The following is a 27,024-nucleotide window of genomic DNA, read 5'->3' on the forward strand; positions in this document are numbered from 1 at the left end:
AGTTGCATTTTCAATTGTTTAGGTTCACACACACAGTTTTATCATTTATTATATGTTCTTCCATATAATTAAGAAATATTATAACACCAAAAATATTAACTAAATTATTGTACATGTAATTTTTTATCCAATCTTGACAATCTGACACACTTTGTTAATTGTGGCTCATGCAATAATTTATGTTGTTTTGATTTTCCTGCTTTTCGAAATGGTTTTATTTAAACCCATTAGGGAGTTGACAGAATGCTGTATTCTGTCAACTCCCTTTTGGTTGTAAATAATAAATTTATTCTGCTATTGTTTTTCTATGAATAATAATTGTTCGTATTGGTGGTCATGTAATTTTAGCACACTGACCTCTTCTTTACAATTGCTGCACAGCCTGTCTGAGGTTCGTTGACATTTGCTCATTTCATTTTCTCGTGCTTAGCCATGAACAAAAAATGTCATCCGTGTTCTGTTCTGCTATAGTTAGAAGTACTAGTAAATGGAGGATGATTATTTACAACAGTGGCCAAAATAAGGAAAAAAGATGAACATAAAACAAGTAAAAAGGCGTTAAGTTCGGCCGGGCCGAACTTTGGATACCCACCACCTCGGGTATACATGTAAGCCACCTTCCATAAAAATCCGGTGAAAATTCATACCTTATATCCCATAGCAGTTATATCAAATTAAGTTCCGATATGGACCATATACTAATAAGTACACTAGCTATATCTAAAAATAAACCGATCTGAACTATATACGACACGGATGACGAAAAGCCTACTGAAATCAATTTGCATAAAAATGTCGAAGAGCCTAACACAAAGCAATGTCCCAAATTTCGGCGAAATAGGACAATAAATGCGCCTTTTATGGCACCAAAACCTAAAACCGAGAGATCGTTCTATATAGCAGCTATATCCAAATCTGGACTGATCTGTACCATATTGCAGAAGTATGTCAAGGGGCATAACTTAACTCACTGTCCCAAATTTCGGCGACATCGGGCAATAAATGCGCCTTTCATGGGCCCCAAACCTTAAATCGAGAGTTCGGTCTATATGGCAGCTGTATCCAAATCTGAACCAATCAGGGTTAAATTGAAGAAAAATGTCGAAGGGCCTAAAACAAAACACTGTCCCAAATTTCAGCGAAATCGGATAATAAATGTGGCTTTTATGGGCCTAAGACCCTAAATTGGAGGATCGGTCTATATGGCAGCTATATCTAAATCTGGACCGATCTGGGCCAAATTGACGAAGGATGTCGAAGGGCTTAACACAACTCACTGTCCCAAATTTCAGCAAAATCGGATAATAAATGTGGCTTTTATGGGCCTAAGACCCTAAATCGGAGGATCGGTCTATATGGCAGCTATATCCAAATCTGGACCGATCTGGGCCAAATTGAAGAAGAATGTCGAAGGGCCTAACACAACTCACTGTCGGAAATTTCAGCAAAATCGGCCGATCGGTCTATATGGGGGCTATATCAAGATATAGTCCGATATAGCCCATCTTCGAACTTAACCTGCTTATGGACAAAAAAGAACCTGTGCAAAATTTCAGCTCAATATCTCTATTTTTAAAGACTGTAGCGTGATTTCAACAGACAGACGGACAGACTGACGGACATGTCTAGATCGTCTTAGATTTTTACGCTGATAAAGAATATATATACTTTATAGAGTCGGAAATGGATATTTCGATGTGATGCAAACGGAATGACAAAATGAATATACCCCCATCCTTCGTTGGTGGGTATAAAAATATACGCCTTGGCGACCACCTTGTTGCAGAGATTAGCATGTCTGCCTATGGCGTTGAATTCGGATCCCACACTCATTGAAAACCAGTAAGGAAGGCAAAAGTCGGGCGGTGCCGACTTTATAATACCCTACACCTACCCTAAGGTACAACGTGGGAGCTATGTCTAATTCTGAACCAATTTTGATGGACCTCCCCGGATGTTTTCAGATGGGTTGTTAAACAATCCTTATCACACTTCGAGGAAATATGTTCAAACTGTAATAAATACGGTTCACAAATGACATTATTGCAAATTACCCAAAATTTTACGAACATATATATGGGAGCTTTATCCAAATCTGAACCGATTTCTATGAAATTCACCTTTAATGTCGGGAGTTATAAGAAAATCCTTTCTGCCAAATATCAAAAGAATCGATTAACAAATGACCATTTTATTGCAGGATTACTGCAAATCGGCGAGGCCATCAGAAAAAAATTTTCATCGGTGGTTTTCCCCTCCTAATGCTGGCAACAAAGTGAACATATATTTAAGAGCTATATCCAAATCTGAACCAATTTTTTCCAATTTCAATAGGCTTCGTCTCAAGGCAGAAAATAATGCCTAGACCAAATTTGAAGCCGATCGGATGAAAATTGCGACCTGTAGTTTGTACACAAATTAACATGGACAGACAGACAGACAGACGGACATACCTAATCGAATCAGAAAGTGATTCTGATTCGATCGATATAATTTTCAATGGGTCTATCTCTCTTCCTTTTGGGTGTTACAAACAAATGCACTATGTTATAATACTCTGTACCACAGTAGAGGTGTAGAGTATAAAAAGTCTGTTAAAAATAACAAACACTATCTGCTGACTGTTCTAAGGTAATTTGGCTGCAATTTCAGCAATAACTCTGCTATTAACAAAATATTTGAAATTGAAAATCGGCAGGCTGACTGCTAAAACGTCTATTATTTGCTGAGAATGTCTGCTGCTCTATTTGCAATGGAATTGTTAGATCACATACTACTATGTTCCATATTTAATTCAAAGTAAGTAACGATGTTACAGGGCAGCTATATAAGATTCTGGCCTAGACAACATTATGTGTTGCCAGGTCTAATCTAACATTTCCATTGAAAAGTTTGAAATTTCTTACCATAATCGTACTCGGAACATTATAACGTACGACCATCATTTGTGTTGTTTACAGTGACTTGAAAAAATTAATTTAACAAAAAATGGAATCAACTCGTTTACATTTTCGTGCTACCATTTTCTACACGACAAGACAAAAGTGCATTGATGAACTTAAATCTTTGTATGAATGAATTCTGTCGTGGTCGACGCTCGCTCAAAGTCGAATTTAGTTAATGTTGTTCAAAAACGGCTGTTATACCAGTGACCGTTAATGCCGTGAGTAAACCTATAATGCAAGATCGTCATGTGACATATCGTGTGATAATGGCATCCATGAGCATTTCTTCCACCACAATACATTCAATATTGCATGAACACCTTGCCCCAAAAAACATGTTTGTTCTCGTTGGATTCCGCACAATTTGATAATCGCTCAAAAAGGCTCATGGCGGTTAGTGCGAAGAAATGTCGAAAAAATACGATGGCGGTGCTTCAAAATGCGTTTATAAGATCGTCACCGGTGGCGAATCGTGGATCTATGCATATGAGCCCGAAACAAAACAACAATCGACCGTTTGGACCTTCGAAGACCATTCAAATCCAGCGCAAATTGTTCGTGGAAGTAGCATCTCGAAGCAAATGGTCGCTTGTTTCTTCGGCAAAACTGATCATGAGGCGACTGTTCCGCTTGACTAACATAGGACGGTCAATTCTGACCATAATCTTCATAGAAGAAATTCGAAAAACGAACAAGAGAAGACGAATCATTGTTCACCATGACAATGCGAACTCTCATCATTGGCACATCGGCTCAAACCCGCGCATTAAGATAAAAATGCGTGCTTTATGGTTTTCTTCGCACAGTGTAAACTAGTAAAAAATATGCCGTGTGAGAACGGGTAGAGATATCTCTTTGAAATTTGGAATGATTAGAGCTGAGGTGTTAGCGACAGTGTTGCCACTCAAGGAAATTATTTTCTACTAAAGTTTAAGTAAAATCCCACCAAATCTGACCAAAACCTACCAAAAGTTCTACAAGCCAAGATTGAGGTATATGTTTTTATACCCACCACCAAAGAGTTGGCCACTTTGCTATTCCATTTGCAACACATCAAATTATACATTTCAACCCTACAAAATATACATAATAGATCGTCGTTATATTCATGGACGATTTAAATCCCTACAAAAAAATCCGTTTAAGGTCTACAATGAACCTATTAGTGGAGCCAGCCGCCGCATTTGTTTCCTGATGATAAAGTTGACCTTTTTGGATTTCGGTATGTGTTACTTCTTCCTACTCCATCAGATAGTGTTCTGAAGAGGGAGACAAAGGACTGTGACACCTCTTACGCCAGAGTAGCAAAGGAAGCACAACAGAGATGAGATGACTTATGCAGTTATCGATATCGGCTGTGCATCCGGTAGGACTCCACCAAATCGTCGGTCCCAGGTGAGGCATTTGGTAAACGATTCGGTTATGGAACATGTATTGAACTTTGAAGTAGAACTGGCAAAATATAGATGTCACTATCGATATTTCATTTTTTGATTGAATATCGATTGATATTTTTCCGATGGTTACTATCGCAACATGCTACTATGCCGACGACATCGATATCATAGGTCGTTCACCGAAAGTAGTAACTGCAGCCTTTGAAAGAATCGAAAGAGAGTGAGTAAAAATGGGTCTGGCATTAAATGGAGATAAGACGAAATGAATGGTTTCAACTCCCAAAAAGCGTTGCACAACCGAGCAGATTAAGAAAATGGAGAAAGTTGGGAACCACAACTTTGAGACAGTGAGTAACTTTATCTACCTCGGCACCGCCGTAACCGAAACGAATGAAACCAGTTTTGAGATTAAGCGAAGAATAATACTGGCAAACAGATGCTACTTTGGACTGAGTAAACAGTTTAGAAACAGACCACCTCTCGACGGACGAAGATTACACTATACAAGTCACTGATACTACCCGTGCTGTTATATGGTTCTGAAGCATGGGTTCTTGTGAAAGCAGATGAGGCAGTGCTTGGAGTATTTGAGAGAAAGATTCTTCGTAAAATATATGGACCAGTCTGCGATAATGGAGAATATAGGTGACGTATGACCCACGAGCTGTATGAGCTGTATGACGACGATAGCATAGTTACACGCATCAAAATACAACGGCTGCGTTGACTAGGTCATGTTGTCAGAATAGATGAAGAAGCTCCAGCAAAGAGTCTTTTGAAGGCAAACACGGTGGTACACGCAAACCGGGAAGACCAAAAGCCCGATGGAAAGATCAAGTGGTGGGAAACACCTCGAAACTTGGTGACAGAGATTTAAGAATGAGCGCAGAAGATCGAGGCGCTTGGAACGCTGGTCTACGTTCCGCTATTGGAACAAATATTAACAAATTACAAAGCTAATAAAAGTAAAGTAAAGTATATTATCGCAAAAGTAAATTTTTTTGCAAAATTAAATAAAAAAATAAGCAATCCGACACTGAATATATCCTTTAAGATACATTGCGCCTACAGAGGGCGTAATTTTCATTCGATTTCATTTCTCTCATGACTTACAACTGACTTTATTAACCTTGGTTTTATTTGGTATTTGCATTGATATTGCTTCTATACAGGTGATGGGAAATTAACGGTAGTATCGATACTATCGATATTTATTATTAAAACTTTTGAAAATGTGGAATGTTGCGATTATCGATAGTTTGCTAGCTCTACTCTGAAGGGGACATCTTAACCTTCGTTTTGCGTCAGCGGAATGTATTGATACCGTCAAAAAGCTCGTTGGAAGTATCCACACTTCCTGGGGCGCAAAGCTCGACCTTGTGAGAAAGATGGACATCCCACAGCTCACAAAAGCGACGCTCTTCATAAAGGATGTGGACGGCGAAATCGCGACGGAACGCCTGAAACAAGATTTGGAGTCTTAAAAAAAGACGGAGTCTTAAAAACAAGATTTGGTCGTGGAAAAATGGGCGGTTTTCCACAAGGAAGAAGGAACTCTCCTTGTGGTGGTCATTAATCAATTTAATGAAGTACTATGGGGCCATGGCGTCTCTTTCAAGATTAGGAAGACTAGGATAGGCAAATATCCTCATATTGAGCCATCAGGCAGAGCAGTGCGAGATATTCGATAACGCCTGACGGACAGGGGGCCGACGACGAGACAATTACCAACTCTCTTAATATTGGGAAGACTAGGATAAGCAAAGATCCTAATACTTCAACATCAGGCAGTGCAGGGGCGAGAGACCCAACACAGCCTAACGAACAGGGATCCGACGACGGACCCATCAAGGAATTTGTCGAGATTATGAAGACTAGGATGGATAAAGATCCTAATGCTGAAACATCAGGCAGTGCAGTGACAGAGAACTCAATGCCGCCTAACGCACAGGGAGCCGACCAAGAAGCCGATTTGAAAGACTAGTATAGACAAAGATCCTAATATTGGAACATCAGACAGTGCAGGGACGGTAGACTCAAAACAGCCTAACGAACAGGGACCCGATAATGGAACCATTACCGACTTTCTCAAGATTCGAAAGACTAGGATATCCAAAGTTCCTAATATTAAAACATCAGGCAGTGCAGTGGCGGGAAACACAATGCAGCCTAAAGAACAGAGAGCAGACGATGAGAGAATCACCCTCTCCCATAAAGTCCATCTAATGGAGGACCAATGATTGAGGTCGTCCAGATAAACCTCCACCGGAGCGAGACAGCTACTCACGCTCTGATGGAGAAAATCAGCAAGGGCAAGATTCATATTGCCTTAATTCAGGAGCCATGGACGACCCGGAACAAAGTTTCTGAACTGAACCATATCAACTACCAATTATTCTATGCTGCGTTGTTTGTCATAAAAATTTAAATTATGTATTTTCCCCAGAGTTGTCAACGTCGGATACAACAGTGATGAGACAGGGAGGGTACCTGGCATCACTTAATCTTTCTTTCGACTCTCCGACACCGCCACCTACATCGGAACTGCAACGATTGGTGAGGAAAGCAAAACAGACAGGAAACGACGTACTAATAGGATACGATGCGAACTCTCACCACATTTCGTGGGGTAGTACCTACATTGAAAAGCGGGGCCAAACCCTGGCAGAATTCTTGAATACTAACGACACTTAATATTGGCAACACCGCTACCTTTGTTAATAGGTTTAGGGATGAGGTTTTAAATGTGACAATATATCCGGAAAATCTAATCGATGAGGTTCAGAATTTGATTGTCTCCATGGAATATTCCTTCTCAGACCATCGCTACATTAGGTTTAGATTAGCCTGGCCAGCTCCGAACCCGATAAGCTTCCGTAATAAGTTGAAAACCAACTGACCAAATTTCTGAAGACTACTCAGAAGAAGACTCGGGCAAGATCATTTACAATAGATTGTCCAAGCATAAAAGACATTGACGACAATGTCAAAAGGATTACGACCGCAATAGTGGGATTAACGAAGATAGTTTTCCTCTTCGACAGGGGAAATCAGCCCAAGAAAACCCGGGATGACCGGGGAGATTCGTAACATTAAGAAAGAGGTCCGCCGACTTTACAACAGAGCACGTCGTAAAAAACCGGAAGTTTACTGGATGTATACTGTTCATGGCTCAAGAAATACAATAAGCTTACCAGAGCGGCAAAACGTGCCCCTTAGAAGCTTTTCTGGAACAGGTCGATTGAGTTAATGACGCCGCCAAGATGAAAAATTTTCTCTCAAAAACCCATGTCTAAACTGAAACGTTAGTAGACGACATGGGAGTGAGAGCACGAAGGGCATGTTGAGGCTTTTGATAAAAGCCCATTTTCAACAGGATACTACGGGGCTCACGGAGACACCAGAATCTTGGAGTAATGAGGTTGATCGAAGGCTTATCATAACGGAATTTATGGTCAAGGAAGCCTTGAGAAGCTTCAAACCATGACATAAATATAAGTGACACAGGGGGGCATTTTATCGCGACTCCTTTGGGTGACCACCATAAATAATCTATTACGGATGCTGACTAAGGCAGGATTTGAACCCGTCTGCTATGCAGACGATGTCATCGCAGAGCGATGAGGACCACACCCACTAGGGCACTGGCGACTATTTTAGATATCCGATCCATTGACATACAGATTAAATGTAAGGCAGCCACTGCGGCTACGAGACTTAAGGCGATTGGGGAATGGGGGAGTAGATTGAGCATGGGCATCGCAATATAATCGAGGAGACGATAGGAAACCTGGAAGGAAGGGAAGAAATCGTATATCTGAGTCGACTCTTAAGATCGAGTGCGAGGCACTGCTGCCAGCGGCACAGTCTTGGACGGAACCCTAGTATTGTCCATTGTCTAGTCTGGAGGATCATTTTACACGGATGCATCAAAGCTAGGGGACAGAGTGAGCCTGGGGGTCTACACTGTCATAACGGAACACATAGGACTACGAGTTCACTTATGTAAAATCGGTGCGACAAGTGAGAGCATGTGTAGGGCATGTGGGGAAGATGATGCGACGTTGGAGCATTTCCTATGTCATTGCCCGGCTTTCGCGGCTAACATTCACCGGTACTTAGGTGGGGACACGATACCAGACATGAACCAAATTTGGGGAGTGGTATGGAAAACAATTAGGGATTTTGTAAGAATAAGGAATTCCTAATTTAAAATTTTCTTTTTGAGGATACTTTTTAGTTTTTGGAGCGCACAACAAGCCGATTACTGGCTTAAGTATATGTCCATGCTGGCATAGAGCGGATTATTATCTGCACTCTCTTTTCAACCTAACCTAACCTATTCTAATAACGTATCCTATCAATAAACCTCAACCGGCAGATGAGTGCCGGTTAGTGAATAAAGTGCAAGTTAGTCGATAAATTGAAACAGGTAGTGATTGCTGCGTAATTTTAGGTGTGTTCACGTATTTTTTCACTCACAATTTGCCATGCTTATAAACCAAACCTAATTTAGAAGTCCTTGCCACCTCCTTTACCCTCACTCGTCCCCTCGTGCTTGCTGATTGCTTAATCGCTTTTGCTTTCACCCAGGATTGGACTTGTAATTAAAATGGAATTTCTTTGCTGGGAATATATTTTCTAAATACCCTCTCCGATCTTAGCCCTAAGAAAGACCATCGGTTTGCATTTATACCCTTTTCTTGGTCTGATGCAATCTTCTTCTTGTTTTGCTACCGGGTCCTAATGGTTGATTTCAGTAAAGTTTGAGTGATTTTCGTGTCGAAATTTATATCCATTTTTTCAAATATGTTTTTCATAGAAGATTTTTGCAATATCCCTCTATCTTCTCTTCCTGTTATCTTAATTTTTTGTAATTAGTTTAAAACGTTTATGGGGCAAATTCTCCCCTAAGTTTTTCTTTATTTTTAGTTAAATTGAAAAAGAGGGTGGAAGAAAAGTTAATGTTTTTTTAGTTAACCCCAATGCATTTTATATTGGACGAGGTCGCTCAAAAACTCCAGCCCACTTACTTCCTGCACATCTTTTAGGTTATTTTTCTTCATATGTGTTTGTGTATAAATGTGTCTTTTTTTTAACATTCCCTTTGGTACTACCTTCTCACATCTAAGTCCTGCACTTCTCCCAATGAAAAACCCCACAGCATTTGTGAATCTCTTTCAGTGTTGGTGGCTTTTTGCCTTAGTGTGGTGTTTCATGCTACTGCTACTTCCTGAAGACTTTTCACATTTAAGAGCAACAGTTTGTTGTGAGTCCTTGCCATTGGCAGAAGGACATTTGCCTTTATTATTCGTTGTGTGCATTAAGCCTTTTCATTTATTTGGTGTAAAGTTTAAAACCATTAAATTTTCTTTTTGTGGCTCATTTCTTTTTGTAATACACCACAGTGGTTTTTCTGCAAAAATTTTCAGCTAATAAATAATTTGGCTAATTTATTGAATCAGGTCGTTTGTTCATCTGTTATTTTTGCGGTTTCTACCAGGATTCTGGGTTTTAATGGATTGTGGCTGGACTTAAAGACGTTAATTCGATTAAATTAACAAGTTTACTTATTGAAGTAAAAGGAGCTGTTATAGAAAATGTTAGCATGTGTAAGTATGAAGATAATTTTTATTATTTTTTTATTTTTAACTATAAATAGTATAGAAAGGACGTGGAGTTAGAGCCTATACATGCCACGAAATCATTTGGCGTATTGAGAAAGTTTTATAAAAGGGCAATGACCAATAGGGTTGGCATTAACCCCAGAAAGAGAAGGTCTTTTCACCAGATGTTTTCGGCGGATCTTTCCTGAATGGAATAGACCTGGCTCTCTGTCTAGCCAAGAAGCCGGGCGTGATTCTTGATCAGAAACTAGACCGAAGAAAGAACTTCGAGGAGAGCAATAGGCTCTCCTCCTGTCACAACTCGATGGGTAAGCATTGGGGACTTAGGCCGTGGACGGTATACTGGACGTTTAGGCGGTGGTTAGACCGATTCTCACCCATGAACATCTGGTTTGGCATAAGGCTCTAGGCAGGTGCGACCCATGCAATAAAATATCATCAGGTGAATCAGGTCGTTTGTTCATCTGTTATTTTTGCGGTTTCTACCAGGATTCTGGGTTTTAATGGATTGTGGCTGGACTTAAAGACGTTAATTCGATTAAATTAACAAGTTTACTTATTGAAGTAAAAGGAGCTGTTATAGAAAATGTCAGCATGTGTAAGTATGAAGATAATTTTTATTATTTTTTTATTTTTAACTATAAATAGTATAGAAAAGACGTGGAGTTAGAGCCTATACATGCCACGAAATCATTTGGCGTATTGAGAAAGTTTTATAAGAGGGCAATGACCAATAGGGTTGGCATTAACCCCAGAAAGAGAAGGTCTTTTCACCAGATGTTTTCGGCGGATCTTTCCTGAATGGAATAGACCTGGCTCTCTGTCTAGCCAAGAAGCCGGGCGTGATTCTTGATCAGAAACTAGACCGAAGAAAGAACTTCGAGGAGAGCAATAGGCTCTCCTCCTGTCACAACTCGATGGGTAAGCATTGGGGACTTAGGCCGTGGACGGTATACTGGACGTTTAGGCGGTGGTTAGACCGATTCTCACCCATGAACATCTGGTTTGGCATAAGGCTCTAGGCAGGTGCGACCCATGCAATAAAATAGAAAAGGTATAGGGAACCGCCACATCGTTAATTTCGGGGACGAAAGGAGCACCAGTAGGTATACGCTGAATGCCGCTCCTCGCTGGACCTTCTATATACACGTATGATTGCAAATTCGGTGGAGTACCGGGACAGGTTTATTCATTAAGTTTCTAGGATTTAGAGATTCATATAGAATTTTGGATTGGTGTTGCGTCTTTCAGGCGGATGTCTTCGCTGTTGAATGTATTGGAAACGTTTTTTATCGCATATACGTGGACATTGAAGTAAAGGCTCTGGCATCGGATAATTTGAGCTCGAGAGTGGTTAGGTAATGAAAGAGTTTCTTTGAACCATTAGATAGGCTATTAGGCTTGGCGGTGTCCCGGGCCATCAAGGAGGGTCAGGTATTGAGACCCCTGAAGATAAGGCCAGGTTTGGATCACTGATAAGTGCTGATCATACTACTGAATCAGTGGTAGTATAGACGCTTTATACCCTGTGGTCGATTTCTTCACGATCCTTCTCCTTGGGCTGAGGAAGTACTGCTTCGGGTTACAAATAGTAGTCCTGAATGGTCTTTGTAATGGTAAGTCATTGATTTGACATTCTTTAGAATATGGGCACTCTACCATTCTGTAAGTGAATCAGTTGTTGTTGTTTTTGTAGCAGTGTATTGTGTTCTATCTTTCGTCTGGTTGATTCTGTCGAGTATCCAGATCCAGGAGGCCACCATAGCGCAAAGGTTTCGTTATTCGCCTATGACGCTGAACGCCTGGGTTCGAATCATGGCAAGGCTACCAGAAAAAATTTCAGCGGTGGTTTCCCCTCCAAATGCTGACAAGATTCGTGAGGTACTATGCCATGTAAAAACTTATCTCCAAAGAGGTGTCGCACTGCGGCACGCCGATCGGACTCGGCTTTAACAATCAGGCCCCTTATCATTGAGATTAAACTTGAATCTGACTGCACTCATTGAAATGTGAGAAGTTTGTTCCTATTCCTTAGTGGAATGTTCATGGGCAAATTTGCAAAACTGGGATAGTGGGATCGATCGAGCTGCGATTGTCGTCACGTTCGTCTGTGAGTACCACTATCTGCGCCGGGAAACTGGGCCGCTCTTCGGGTATTCGAGTGGCTGGTATAAAGCGAGCGGCTACTGCGTTAGTGATGTCTCGGAATTTTCTTTCAGCAACTAGCACATTTGAGGGTGGTGTCAGATCACTGAAGCGGCGATTGGTGTGCTCTCTGCAAAAAGCCGACCCAATCGGCGTTCAGAGACTATGAAGTCGAGTTGTCGGTATGACCCTTAATAAATGACGACATGCTAGGAAACGTCCCTCAAGAGATCAGGGGATGCATTGGAAATGTCTGACGAGCTGCTGCACCTCCTCGTAATCCTAGTGCAAAACGTGGAATCTTCAATCTGCACTGCCAATATTATGCCCCTCTTGTCTCTACTTAGGGGAGAGTATTATGAATTGCGATGCGCATTAAAATCCCCTAGAACCAGAAGGATATGGCCAAACAGTAAGCCACTAATGTCGGCCCTGTAAACTTGGCCATTAATTGGGAAACAACTACCAACTGGCTGTATGTACATGTTGTTTAGGTTTATCTCGGCAGTACCGGACTTGACTACTATCCCCATACATTCCATGAAAGGGTCACTAGAACCAGGCGCAGACAAGAAGGGTCTATACTACATGGAATGGTGTATTACGAAGGCCAATCCCCAACCTCCACTCCTTAAGCGATCCTTTGCAATCGTTACAGCTGTTCAGGCTGCAGGTGTTGGTCAGCTTTGTCTCCTGGATCGCTGCAACCAATATGTTCTTCCGACTCATTAAATCTACTCGTCTATCTTGCCTCGGAGTCCTTGTAATTCAATTACAAGAATGATACACTTCTACATAGTCCGACGACAAGGACGACGAAGGCAACGTATTCGTGTGACTATATATGTAGTTGTTGTAGGCACCGGTCCAGGGCCTGTTCGATTGGACTAAGGCGATGTACATGGACAGTCAAGAGACTCTGGCCTCGGACCACTTAAGGACGATACTGGTAAGATGACGTAAAGAACATCTTCGAAGCATGGGGAAGTTTATCAGGTTATCTGGGTCCGGGACCATAAAGGAGAGCAGGGTATGAGACAGGAATGAGTATTTGGTAGCATCTTTTTACCATTTCTTTGGAAGGTGAGAAGACACAGGATTATGGATGAACATAGCTTTCCGTTCCTACCATTTTTAGGTGTTTCATAGCATTTTCAGGGGTTTTTACTCAGCCCACTATACCAAGTGTTTCCTTCCATCCCCTTGTACAATTTGATTTATAATATTTATTTTGTGCTAATATTATTTCATAAAAAAGCTCGGTGATTCGGGTTAAAGACCTTTTATCTTTCAATAGAATAAGTACAGAGGGGTTTCCCCAAACAACTGAATAAATGGTTACATGTTTTGACATTTATTCTTTTGTTTATTTTTCTTTCTCAAGGTCATAGTCTGATCTTGACCGAAAAAGCAACAACTTTGCCGGTATTTTGTGCCAAATGCTGACCCATTAAATTTGATGACAATAAACAACAACCACAATAAAAACCAGAAACCAGTACAATTTACAACAATTTTCAATTTTATTTTTCTGTGTTTACTTTGGAGTAGCTATCGATAACCCAACATGCGTTTATTGCCAACGTTATATAACTTGCGTAGTTTGGCTGCTAAACCAAACCCAGCAACATCACTCACTTTATATTGTTACTCTTCAACTAAACAATGAAGGTAATTGTTGGACTTGTGCGCCTCTCTTTATAGCTTAATTACTGAAGAGGCAATTGCATTTCCTGCTGATGGGCTGATGGGCTTAGTTGTATTGCGGAACATGTTTTTATGTTGCCTTAGGGCTTAATTTTATGCTCGAAATGAACATGTGCATTGAGATAGATATCCTAAATGTGATATTGATATCAGTTTAAATATTGCTTATGATTAGTAAAATTTCGTTTAAAATTAGGAAAATTGAAGGCACCACAAAACCGGCAAAACTGACAAAACTGGCATGTGTTAAATAACCAAAAAGGTTTGCTGTAGCAAAAGAAAGTCTGCTAAAAATTGAACAGCATAAATTTTTGCTACAACAGCAAACATTTTCTGCTGTGTTCAGATACCAAAAAATTAACGGCAGCTTAAAAATTTCGCAAATACTTTAAATATTGTATATTGCATCTTATCTTTCAATTTTAAAGTGTTTCAGAATACCACTTAATCAAATTTGTTACAATTTAAAATTTTTTCGGGATTTCATATAACAGCAAAGAAAATGTCTACTGAAATTTGAAAAAATGTATGTATAAAGTTGCCACAAATATAAATTAATATGTGGGAAATGCTTTAACGTTTCAATTTTTTTTTTTAATCGGCAGACTATGTTTGCTGATATCAGCAGACTGTGTTTATTGATATCAGCAAACTATGTTTACTGATATCAGCAGACTGTGTTTGCTGTAGAGCTGGTAAAATATCGATGCCTCAATCGATATTTTTTTTGTCTGAATATCGATTGATATTTTTCCTATCGATGCTAACAGCAAAGTTAATTGTTTTACAGAAATAACCGATCCGGCACTGAATGTATACTATACTAGCTGACCCTTTATATGAAACAAGTTTTTACTTTATATGGAACAAAAGTTTCCTTGGAATATTTATTTTCGACAATTAAAGATCTTTTGGTGAAATACCATGCTAACTTGACTAACAGTTTAACAATATAAGTGCCTTTATCTGAATCCCATATTATCTTTATTGGTCTACAAATTTAAGTTTGGATGTAAGGTGTACTCCGTCCTTGAAATACTTCATTTCAGCCCGATATTTATGTCTCATGTCTGATTTAGTAGTGTTTTCGGGGGAGAGGTAGTCTCCCAGATTCTTGGCCCTGAAAAAATATCAGCATCGTGCTCTTCTCTCAACCCCATATTGCCATTGGCTTAAAAGGAGTTTACAGGATGAGGCGTCCTCCAAACACATGGCCCCAAAAAAGGTTATCAAATTCGTTTTCCAATTACAAATACTTTTCATTTGAGCCACATATTGGCAATGTCGAAAAATATTTCCCTTTGCGGGTGTTTTGTGAAAGGGGTAAATACATGGTCCTAAATTTGGATATCAAATTCGTATTCTACTCCCAAATACCTTTACTTGCGGGGTATTTGGGAAAGGAGTAGACCCCCAGAATATTGGTCCCGAAAATGGGTATCAATTCTTGCTCTATCCCCCAATACCTTTCATTTAAGCTCCACATTGACATGGTCGGTAAATATGCCTGATTTAGGGGTGTTTTGGGGATTGGAGTGGTCCCCCAAACACTAAGCCCGGAAAATATATCAGCAACGTGCTCTATTCTCATATATCTATATATCATTTATTTTAACCCCATATTGGCATTGCCCTCAAAATTGGATATCAAACTCGTTTTCTAATCTCATTTAAACTCCTTATTGCAAAAGTCAGCAAATATGTCCGGTTTGGGGTATTGGCTCTAAAAACTATGAATATTAAGTTCCACTCTCTTTAAGACCCAAATTTTCGTGGTGAGCAAATACGTCCTATTCGGGGGTTGTTATGGTGGTGGGACGTCCGCTAGACAGTTGGCCCCTAATGTTGATACTTTTCATTTGAGCCCCATATTCCCATAGTCGGCAAACATGACCGGCTTTGGGGGTTTTTTTTTTGGGGGATGGGCGGCCACTCAGTGAGTTGGCCTTTAAAATGTATATCGGATTCGTGTTCTACTCTAAAAACCCTCTTATTTGAGCCTTATATTGCAATAGTCAGAAAATACTTACTATTTGGTTGGTGTTGTGGGAGTGGCGTGGCCCCATAGACACTTTTCCCGAATATTGATATCAAATTCGTGCTTTACTCCCAAAGACCTTTTATTTGAGCCCCATTTTGCTATGGTCGTAAATTTGTCCCCTTTTGGGGATGTTTTTGGTGAGAGGCGGCCCCCCAAACACTTGGTCCCTTATTTGGATATCAGATTCGTAATCTACATTCAAATACCTTTTCTTTAAGCCCCATATTCCCATGGTCAGTAAATAAGTGTTTTGGGGAAGGGGTGAACCCCCAGAAACGTGGTCCCACATTTGGATATTAGATTCGTATTCTACTCACAAATACATTTCATTTGATTCCCATATTGCCATGGTCGGTAAATATGTCCGATTTAGGGGTGTTTTGGGGCTTGGGGTGTTCCCCCTAGTACTTGGTCCGACAATTGGATACGTTTTCTTATCCTAAATACCTTTAATTTGAGTCCCATATTGTCGTGATTGGTCTAAATATATGTTTGGTAGGTTTTAGGGTGGGGCAGCCCCCCTAGGTACCCCATACCAAATTTTTATTTTTAGGGTACTATATGAGAGCACACAAAATTTCGCTTAAATCGCACCACCCATCTCCGAGATCTGGCGTTTTTGAAAATTAGGGTAAGGGGGAAAAAATATCCCTTCTAAAAATCCCGGTTTGAGAATGCCGTAGTGCTTGTTTTCAAACGATATATTCGCTGGAGCTTCTTCATTCATTCTGACAACATGACTAGCGTCGTCATACAGTTCGTTGTTCATACACGCAAAAAAATAATTCATTTGACATAAAGGAAATTTTCGCCAAGCACATTTCTTTTCTGAAAAACTTTGGACTTCTTTACGATAAAATCACATGTTTTTTGCGATGAATTCTTGCAAGAATTTGTAACAAATATATTGATTTTTACCCTGGCATTAACTTTCATTCTTAAAATATAGAACTTAGGAAAGGATGCCAAGTTCAATTTAATGTTGTAACATAATTCATACACAAATTTTTACGAATACTAAGCCGATCTCAGTAGGTAATTCAAACTCTTTCAGAATATATCTGGATTTATTTCAATATTATGATACACAATTATATTAAAATCCTTCCATTTTCTTACAACTCCAATATGGTTTTATATAATGTCGGTTGTATTCGTTATGCCATAAATAAAACAATACATGGTTGTTGTTGTTTTCTCATTATAGCGACCTTTTGTGTGGTGCTCTAATTATTCTTGTCATTAGACATACAAGCATTTTTGTGCCGAAACTTTAAACATTACCATCCGCACTCGTCCGAGCTACTAAATACACTGACTGCTCTTTGTCAAAAAAAAAATGTATGTGTGAGAATGTGTCTATACCAAACGAGCACACAATTGCAATTATTTGCAAGTCTTTGGGTCTGCTTGGGATTATTTTCTTCTGTACGTTCAAAGTAATGTACAACAGAGTGAGTATTTTTGCAAACCACTGGTCTATACGCTCAAATACTCACCTTTTCTCTGTAGTAGAAGAGACACAAGAAAATAATCTTAGATCCGGTACACGAATAATCGTTTGCGGCTATCGAAGCATTTTTGCAATTAAAGAGTTTTTGGTTTTACAACAAAAGGAAGGTTCTTTTACCGTAGACGAAGCTGCTAAATGGTTGCAAATGCAAATTTTGCCCATGAACATTCCACTTAGGAACAGGGGCAAACTTCTCACATATCAATGAGTGCAGTCCGATTTAAGTTTTTAGCTCAATGATAAGAGACCTCCTTTTTATAGCCGAGTCCGAACAGCGTGCCGCAGTGCGACCCTTTTTTGGAGAGAAGTTTTATATGGCATAGTACCTCACAAATGTTGCCAACATTAGGAGGGGAAAAACACCGCTGAAAATTTTTTCTGATGGATTCGAACCCATGGGTTCAGCGTCATAGGCGGACATACTAACCTCTGCGCTACGGTGGCCTAAATGGTTTACAATAAACAAATTTAGTTACGTTCAAAATACTACGTTTATGTCTAACATTTGATATGTTGAAGCAACACGTTACATGGTTACAATAAAAGCAAAACTTCGTAACAAAAGAGTGATATCAAAATTTCGCTTAAATCATTCAACCCATCGCTAAGATAAGGCGTTTTTGAAAATTAAGGTCAAGGGGACGGTCCTCCCCCCTTTAAATTTAAATTTAATTTCGACGAAATTTTATATAACAAAAATAAATAAAAAAAAAATAATTTTTCTTAAAAAAAAACTAAAAACTTTAAATATTTATATCCATATCCTATACATCTATTTGGATATTGTGCTATTGCATTACTCTAGGCTGTTATGAGCATGTTTTTTGCATATTGAAGAGAGTTTTGTCTCAAACAATGCGAGGGAGCACGAAATAAGTACTAAAACACATTCACCCCTTGCTTTGGGCAAAAGAGGCGATTTAAAACAATGTAACAAAACGACTTCCCTTCTTCTGAGAGTAAGCCTGTGTTTGAATGTGGATGTTGGTCACTACTTGCCGACCATTTGGTAACTCAATGGTCAGTGTAATATGGTTATTTAAGCCGCCAACAACCTAAGTCGACCTAGCGCATTGTTTATATTTTGTGTATTATTTGAGCGGGGAATTTTCGCGAATTTTTTTATAAAAAAAAATCCGTTAGTCTTATCTTAGTCATATCGAAAGTGCAACATTCGGAAGCTAACTGCAGCTTTTTGATTAATCAAATATTGTGCCATTAAAAAAGTGCTGTTTTTTTTAAAACTTAAAACATTTAAACCTAGCAAAGGGACTTTATATTTATAATTTCAAACTTAAAAAAAAATAATTTTATCGCCATGCCATCCATAAGTTACATGATCAGAGGATTGAAAATAAAAAACAAAAATAATTTTGCTGTAAGTTCATCAATAATTTTGCATACTTAAAAGGTTGTTGGTTTTATTGCAAATAATAAATAGTTTTTTGGGGCCGTCATTGTTCGTATTATAGCACGTACGCTTATGGCAGTAAACGATTGGAATCGAAAATCGAAGAGGGCATGATAAAATTATTCCTCACTCTTGCCACATTTGTGACTAATTTAGCCTACAAAGGAAGAAGCTTTTGATAGGAGAGAAGTCTTATATCTACAAAATAAAACTTGACAAAATGCAGAATGGACCTGGTGTATATTTCTATTGGATAACCAAACCATAAAAGAACGACCAAATATGTTCAAACTGTAATAACTACGGTTGACAAATGACAACATTATTGCAGATTGCTCAAAATCGGACGAACATATATATAGGAGCTATATATAATTCTGAACCGATTTCGAGCAAACTTCTCACATACTGTGACTGTCGTCGAGGAAAGCGTTGTGCAAAATTTTGGCAAGATTGGTCAAACAATGCGCTTGCAGTAGCTCTTGGGGTGAAAATCTGTCGATATACATATATGACAGCTATATCTAAATCTGGGCCGATTTCTATGAAATTCACCAGTAAATATCGAGAGTCATAAGTAAATCATTCATGCAAAATTTCGAAAGAATCCATTTAAACTGAACACTTTCTTGCAATATTTCTCAAAATCGGACGAACATGTATATGGGAGCTATACATAAATCTGAATCGATTACGAGCAAACTTCTCAGATACGGTGCAGTCATCGAGGAAAGCGTTTTGCAAAATTTTGGCAAGATGGGTCAATAAATGCGCTTGCTGTGACTCCAGAAGTTAAAATCGGACGATATATATATATGAGAGCTATATATAAATCTGAACCGATTTCCATGAAATTTACCAGTAATGTCGAGAGTCAAAAGAAAATCCTTCCTGCAAATTTTGAGAGAATCGGTTTACAAAAGACCATTTTATTGCAATATTACTGCAAATCGGACGAACATATATATGGGAGCTATATCTAAGTCGTAACTGATTTCGAACAGATTTCTCACATACTGTGACAGTCGTCGAGGAAAGCATCGTACGAGGTTTTGGGAAGATTGATCAATAAATGCCCTTGCAGTGGTTCTAGGAGCGATATATATATATATATGAGAGCTGTATCTAAATCTGTTCCAATTTCTATGAAATTCACCAGTAATATCGAGAGTCATAAGTAAATCCTTCCTGCCAAATTTGGAGAGAATCGGTTAACAAATAATTATTTTATTGCATTATTACTGAAAATCAGTCGCACATATATATGGGAGCTATATCCAAATCTGAACCGATTTTTTCCAATTTCTCTCTCTCTTCCTTTTGGGTGTTACAAACAAATTCACTAAGTTTTAATACCCTGTACCACAGTAGTGGTGTAGGGCATAATTATCCAGTGCGAGTTAAATATCCAGCACCACATAGACATTTGCTGATCGACTTTTAAAATATTTTCATATTCAACGTAAACCCCTTTAATGTGAACATTGCACTCAAATAACTCTTTTCGGATTTTCGAGGAATTCAGGTCGAAGCCACGTATGACGTATGATATTCGTGTTCGAGTTCATTTAGTTCTTTTTTACCACGTTAAGTCTGGTACTATGTTCGTGATTCACATCGGAAACCCCAGGTTTTTGCCGATTACTTTTTGAAACACGACAAAAGTCTCGATGATAAAATAATCCTTTTATTACAATTTTACCATAAGTAATTAGGGAATGTTCAACTGAATGAAATCAGCAAGTTTTTTTGCTTCAAAATCTAAAGGGTGATTTTTTAAGAGCTGTAGGAAATTTTTTTTTCAAATTCAGAAAAATGCATGAAGTCTTTGTTTGAAGATTATTTCATGCAAATGTTGACTGTGACTGCGCCTCAAATGGTCAATCCGCTTAGTCCAATTTTGGCATACTCTTTGCAACATTTCGGCCGGTATCTCACGAATAAATGCTTCAATGTTGTCTTCCAATACGTCAATTGAAGCGGGCTGGGCTGTATAGACATGAGCTTTAACATAGCCCCACAACAAAATAGTCTAAAGGCGTTAAATTGCACGATTTATGCGGCCAATTGACCGGTCCCGAACGTGAAATAAAATTTTCACCGAACTCGCCTCTCAATTTGTCCATTGTTACGCATGCTGTGTAGCATATGGCACGTTCTTATTGCAACGACATGTCAAGCTCTTGCATTTTGGGCAAAAAAAGTTGGATGTCATTTTACGATAGCGCTAACCACTCACAGTTACGTTACGATTCGCATCAACTTTGAAGAAGTACGGTCCAATGATGCCACCAGCCCATAAACCGCACCAAACTATGACTTTTTCCGGATGCATTGGTAGCTCTTGCTATGTTTCTGGCTAATCTTCACCCCAAAATAGACAATTCTGCTTATTTACTTACCCATTGAGCCAAAAATACACTTCGTCGCTAAAGATGAAGAAACGCGCGATGAACTTTCATAACAGAGCACGCATTTTGAAAAAAAAAAATTATAATTTGCAAGCGTTATACGTTTGTAAGACGATTAATAGTTAAATTATAGACCAAACTGAAGATGTTTGATAGTGAAACAAAACATGAAACGTGCGTGAGCTGTTTAAACCAGTGTTGCCAAAAAGATAATAGCTAAAAAATCACCCTTTACAATCAAAAATGTTTTATATTACTTGAAAAAAATTTCACTTGTTTTGGAGAAGTTGTCATTTAACTTGGAAAAGATTTAGTTCCATGTGCAAAAAGTTTCACTTCATTTGGAAACGGTTTAATTTCAAGTGAAAATGCTAAATAGTGGTGGAAATAATGGAGATATCGTCTTGAAATTTCGCACAGATACTTATTATTGGTTTAGGTTGTTGGGGATTGCAAATAGTCCATATCGTTTCAGATGTACATATAGCTCCTACATAGGCCGATCTCCCTATTTGAGGTCTGAAGCCTCTGGAAGCCACAATTTTTGTTCGATTTGGCTGAAATTTGGCATGTAGTAGTCTGTTATAACTTCCAACATCTGTAGTAAGTATGGTCTAAATCGGTCCTTAACCTGTTGGAGCTCTCATATAAACCGATCAAAGCGACACCACTTAGCAGAGAAGTTTAAACATCACAAGATACCTCACAAATGTCTCCAGCATAAGTATGGGGATAACCACCGCTGAAAATTTTGTGATGTTCACACTGGAATTTGCACCCATGCTTTCGGTGTCTTAAGCGGATATGCCAACCTCTTCGTCACAGTGGCCTTCAAGCGTGCCAAGTACGATCCCAAAACTCGGCCCGACCTAACTTAGCGCATTTTTACTTGTTTTGTCTTGGCTTCATTTGTATACCCTCCACCATAGGATGATGGTAAACCAATCTATTCAAACCAATCTCGGACATCTGCTTTAAAAATAAATGTTGTTCTTACATAGTATCCACTATATGCAGAAATACGAGTGCGTAGCAATTTTTGCTTCTTCGTTAATATTGGGCATTACAATTTAATTCATATACTCACCAACATTATAAGACGTTAAATACACAAACTACAGCAATTGTTGTCTTGCATTAATAATTAGTTTATGACCAACATTATTACAAACGACCTTAACTTTGGCCCAAATGTAGATATACGCCATACCAACGCCCGTTTTAACGTGTATTAGGGCCAATGATCGTTCATTACTTTGGTATTGCAGTAGCACCATAAAGGTTACCAATTTAAATAACAAAATTAACAGTGGGTGGCTGCGATTTTTAAAGCAAAGATATGCAATGGGTCATATCGGTGAAGATTTAAATCTTAAAAACTGGGAGCTATCCTAAAACTGGCAAACTATCGATAATCGCAACATTCGATATTTCAAATAAATAATATCGATACTATCGTTAAATTCCCATCACCCATATTTCAAACGAAAATGGGTAGTAAAATTCAGGAGATCGATATATATAGAAGCATATCAATGCACAGACCAAATAAAACCAAATTTAACAAAGTCATTTGGAAGTCATGAATGAAATCATTATACAAAATTTAAGCTCAATCGGATGAAAATCGCGCCCTCTATAGGCGCAATGTATCTTATAGTATACATTCAGTGTCAGATCGCTTATTTTTGTTTAATTTCCCTAATAATTTAACTCTGCCGATATTATCGTTAGGAAAAATATTAATCGATATTCAAACAAAAAATTAAATATCGAAAGTGTCATCGATATTTTGCCAGCTCTAAGCTATGCATATGTCTTTAGTGACTTACAAACTGATTCTATGAGATAATGCACAGTGGGAGAAAATCGAAAAAAAAGTAAAAAATATTCCGCGTGAAAACGGATGGAGAAATCTCTTTGAAATTTGGAATGGCTAGGGCCTTTTGGCAGGCCCCTAAATTTGGTCACCTCGGTATTTCGGAAATTAGTTGAGGCTGCCAAATCTTCGTTTGTAGTCGTTTTCAAAAATTTTTTTGGTGGATAGTGCTCAAAAATCCCTGCAAAAAAGTCCATTACATTATCTCCACCGGTTTCGGGGATATTCGACTTTTTAAATTTTTTTTTGCAATTTTGATCGAGACCTGCTTCGTATTTTGCAATTTACGAATGCATTTGTGGTTCGATTTTCATTTCTATGTATGATTTGGTTTCGAGACAAAATTTACAATAACTTCGCCGCAAAAAGTGCCCACAGCTGATAATTCTGTTATACAATTTCGGAAGACATAAAATTAAAAAAAGAGTATTTTTGCATTTTCTTTGTTAAAACAAGTGATTTCATTGATTAAAAACTTGGTTAAATATCTTAATTTTTTTCTCTTTTGTAAAGAGGATATATTGTAGATGCGATTTAGGAGAAATTTGAACACGATATGTCAACTAAAACGGTTGCTATATGTACTTCAAAATAGGCCATTCTCAAATACAAAAGCCCAGGTCCCCCATTTGGGCACAAGATAGGATAGGGGTATACTAATTTCGCCATTCCGTTTCTAACACATAGAAATATTGATCTGAGACCCAACAAAGTATATATTTTTGATCGTCTTGACATTCTAAGTCGATTTAGCAATGTCCGTCCGTCAGTCTGTCTTTAGAAAGCACGCTAACTTTCGAAGGAGTAAAGCTAGGTGCTTGAAAATTGCATAAATTCTTTTTAGTGCAAGTCAGTTGGGATTGTAAATGGGCCACAATGGTCCATGTTTTGGTATAAATGTCATATAAACCGTTCTACGACCTTGACTTCTTATATAGTGGTATAGCTCCAACAGGATAGCAATTCATATTTTGTATCATTTGTTTGCCTATAAAGAGATATCAGGCAAAGAACTTATAATATGCGATCCATGGTGGAGGGTTATTAAAAATGCGGCCCGGCCGAACTTAGCACATTTTTACTTGTTTTACTACATATGTCTCCTATACCCATGCTAATAATTTTTTGCATCTAACAATGTTTGTAGCAATTACAGCAAATTTACTAAAAAAATGCCGATTTTGAAACCATCTTTGCCCTAAACGGGTATTTTGGGCATTAAAATTTTGCACACAATCTCGCTAACACCTCAGCTCTAACCATTCCAAATTTCAAAAAGGTATCTCTACCCGTTCTTACAGACATATTTTTTCCAGTTTTTTTTTCGATTTTTTTCCACTGTTTTGAGGACCAAAAAAAGATGATCACAAATTAAGGGCTGTGATTAATCCAGGATAATGTAACCTAACTTAAATTTCATGTGGTCCGTCACTTTTTGACATTGGCTGGAATCAAGGTCCCACTTATTGTGTCCGTCATGGCAGATCAGTGTCTGATTGGAAAACATGCCGATAGTTTGAAACTTGGCTGAACCAGCGAATGTCGACATTCGCATTTCTTTTTTGTGGATTTTTTTAAAGCGATCTTTCTTTTAGGTAAGAGTTAGGAAATAAAGGATTTTTCATTCTCTTGTTCCACTGGTATCACAATGGACTAAAATGCCCATTGTATCTATTTTAATTTTAACTTAGAAAATTAACAAGCCATGAATTGTAGCCCCGATTGACTTTTTAGGGCGACACAAAACGCGTATTTCATTAGCCGAACTCAGAATAGATTTTCAAGCGCCTCAATCTTCTGCGCTTCTTCGCCTATTTCTGCCAAATAATTGGAAGATATATTTTTCCATTTCGTCTACGTCTTGGTCTTTCCACCGGGTTTTTGGTCTACCACTTTACTATCAAGTTTATTTTTAAGTGACTGGGGCTTCTTTATTCATTCGCCCTACAATACCTAGCGAATTGCAATTGTCATACAGCTAATATTGCTCATGGGTCATAAGGTGCCGATATTCTCCATTAACACAGATTAGTTCATAAATTTTACGAAGAATCTTTCTGCCAAACACTCCAAGTACTCACTTGAATTTTTTTCCCAAGCTTCTCAGACTTAGATTTCGCCTATTTTTGCCAAATAATTGCAAGATATATTTTTTCACTTCATCTACGTCTTGGTCTTTCCACCGGGTTTTTGGTCTACTACTTTACTATCAAGTTTATTTTTAAATGACTGGGGCTTCTTCATTCATTCGGCCCACAATACCCAGCCAATTATAATCGTCATATAGCTAATATTGCTCATGATTCATAAGGCGCCGATATTCTTCATGAACACAGATTAGTCCAGAAATTTTACGAAGCATCTTTCTGCCAAACGCTTCAAGAAGTCACTTGAGAGTCTCGGCAGACCCGATAGACAGAGGGAGGAAAAACGATATCCCCGATGAAAGACTCAGGGCTATAGAAACCTGTTCGCCATGTCGAAAATCGGTCTGTTGTCAGTCAATTTCTTTTTGATAATCAATTTAAGTTCTTCATTCTAGGGATATTCGTTTTCATGGTCAAATTATCTTGAAATCCTATAGTTTCTGTACCACTGGCATAGGCGGAAATACTAAACAAAATGCCCTAGTAGCCTTAGTGGCGCATAATTTTTAGTTAAAAATCATAAATAGTAAAAATGTTTTGAACTTTTATTTCCCAAGCTTCTTAGACTTAGATTTTCTGTTATAAAGTATTCTGGCTAGCAAACAGATCCAGCCAGAATCATCCTACTTTTTTATTCCAAAATTGTTTTGATTCAATAGTCCAACGTATGACGCAAATAACGCGTGGCTATAAGTTTCATTAAAAATTCATTATGTGACTTCTTTTAATTTGTTCCCCCAAAAAAATTATGCGCATTCACTTGACTCGTTCGTACTTTTCTTCTATCCGTTAATAAAATCCCTCTTATTTTCACAAATATTTTAGTCACGTCACAACGAGTTGGACAAAAAAGAAACTGAATACGACTGACGTGATATCAGTTACTAGCTTAAAAAATCAGAATAGAAAAAATGTTCAAATTTAAGAATATGGCCATTCAATTTGCATATGTATGGCAACACACTTCAACTTTTCATTCAATGCAATCAAAATAAAATGAAAATATGTATGTAGTTGGAAGGTGGGAAAGAGGCACACTCAGCATATTCAAAAGGAAGAGGTGTAATTAAGATGTTATAGTGAATAAAATCCTAATTTTGGATGACATCATCAGATCATAAACGGAGTCTTAAAATAACTAAGAATCTTCCAGAAGGTATGATGATAATAGAAGATTGAAATCTTTGTATATCACATGACAATGAAATAAAATATTTAAATTCCTCTTGGTCAGAAAGAACATGTAATGATTTTTAAAACAAATTATTGGGGAAGTAAACAGATTTCCCCCACGTGCTCATTTACTTTTATCCACTCAAAAACCAATGTTATTTTAAAATTAACAACACAAACTCTATCATAATTTATACATCTACAATCAACATTCGAAAATATTTGTAGTAATAAGCAAAATAAAATGCAATAACAATTAACATAAAGCATCACGCAAGTTAACTTATTTAGAAATTTGCGTTGAATTTTGATGTTAAAAATCCTTTTTTAATAGTGCCAATTTAATAATTCGAAATAACAATCTTCAATTTACTTACTTACTTTGGTAGTCGGAGAGTTAGCCCCAATAGCCGATTGGTAGCATGCCTGGACTAACAGTGGGGGGGATCGTGGGTTTCGATTCCCATCACATGCCTGATCTGTTAATTAGTCTGAGTAAGTCTGTTTAGAAAAATAGACTACCACGCTAACCTAACCTTGATGTCTAGACACACACAGATAAAAATAATTTAAAAAACAACAACTTTGGTCGAAAAAACAACTGCGAAAGTTGTTAATTTTCCTGCAA

The 27,024-nt window shown here is 38.2% G+C and overlaps 1 protein-coding gene across 2 annotated transcripts in view; it reads left to right on the forward strand.

The window, feature by feature from the left end:
• The window catches only part of LOC106089609 (ceramide transfer protein), a 97,145-nt gene that overhangs the window by 47,827 nt on the left and 22,294 nt on the right, over nucleotides 1-27,024 (forward strand). Inside the window, exon 1 of one of the 2 annotated variants that reach the window (XM_013255509.2) lies at nucleotides 18,425-18,753. The exons of the other annotated variant lie outside the window; for it this stretch is intronic. Within the exon in view, the coding sequence (XP_013110963.2) occupies nucleotides 18,694-18,753 (60 nt within the window). The 5' untranslated portion in view covers nucleotides 18,425-18,693. Of the gene's footprint in view, nucleotides 1-18,424; nucleotides 18,754-27,024 lie in introns of those variants that run through there. 2 annotated transcript variants of the gene reach the window in all.

Source organism: Stomoxys calcitrans, chromosome 1, assembly GCF_963082655.1.
Source record: "Stomoxys calcitrans chromosome 1, idStoCalc2.1, whole genome shotgun sequence".
In the NCBI taxonomy this organism is placed as follows: Eukaryota; Metazoa; Arthropoda; class Insecta; order Diptera; family Muscidae; genus Stomoxys; species Stomoxys calcitrans.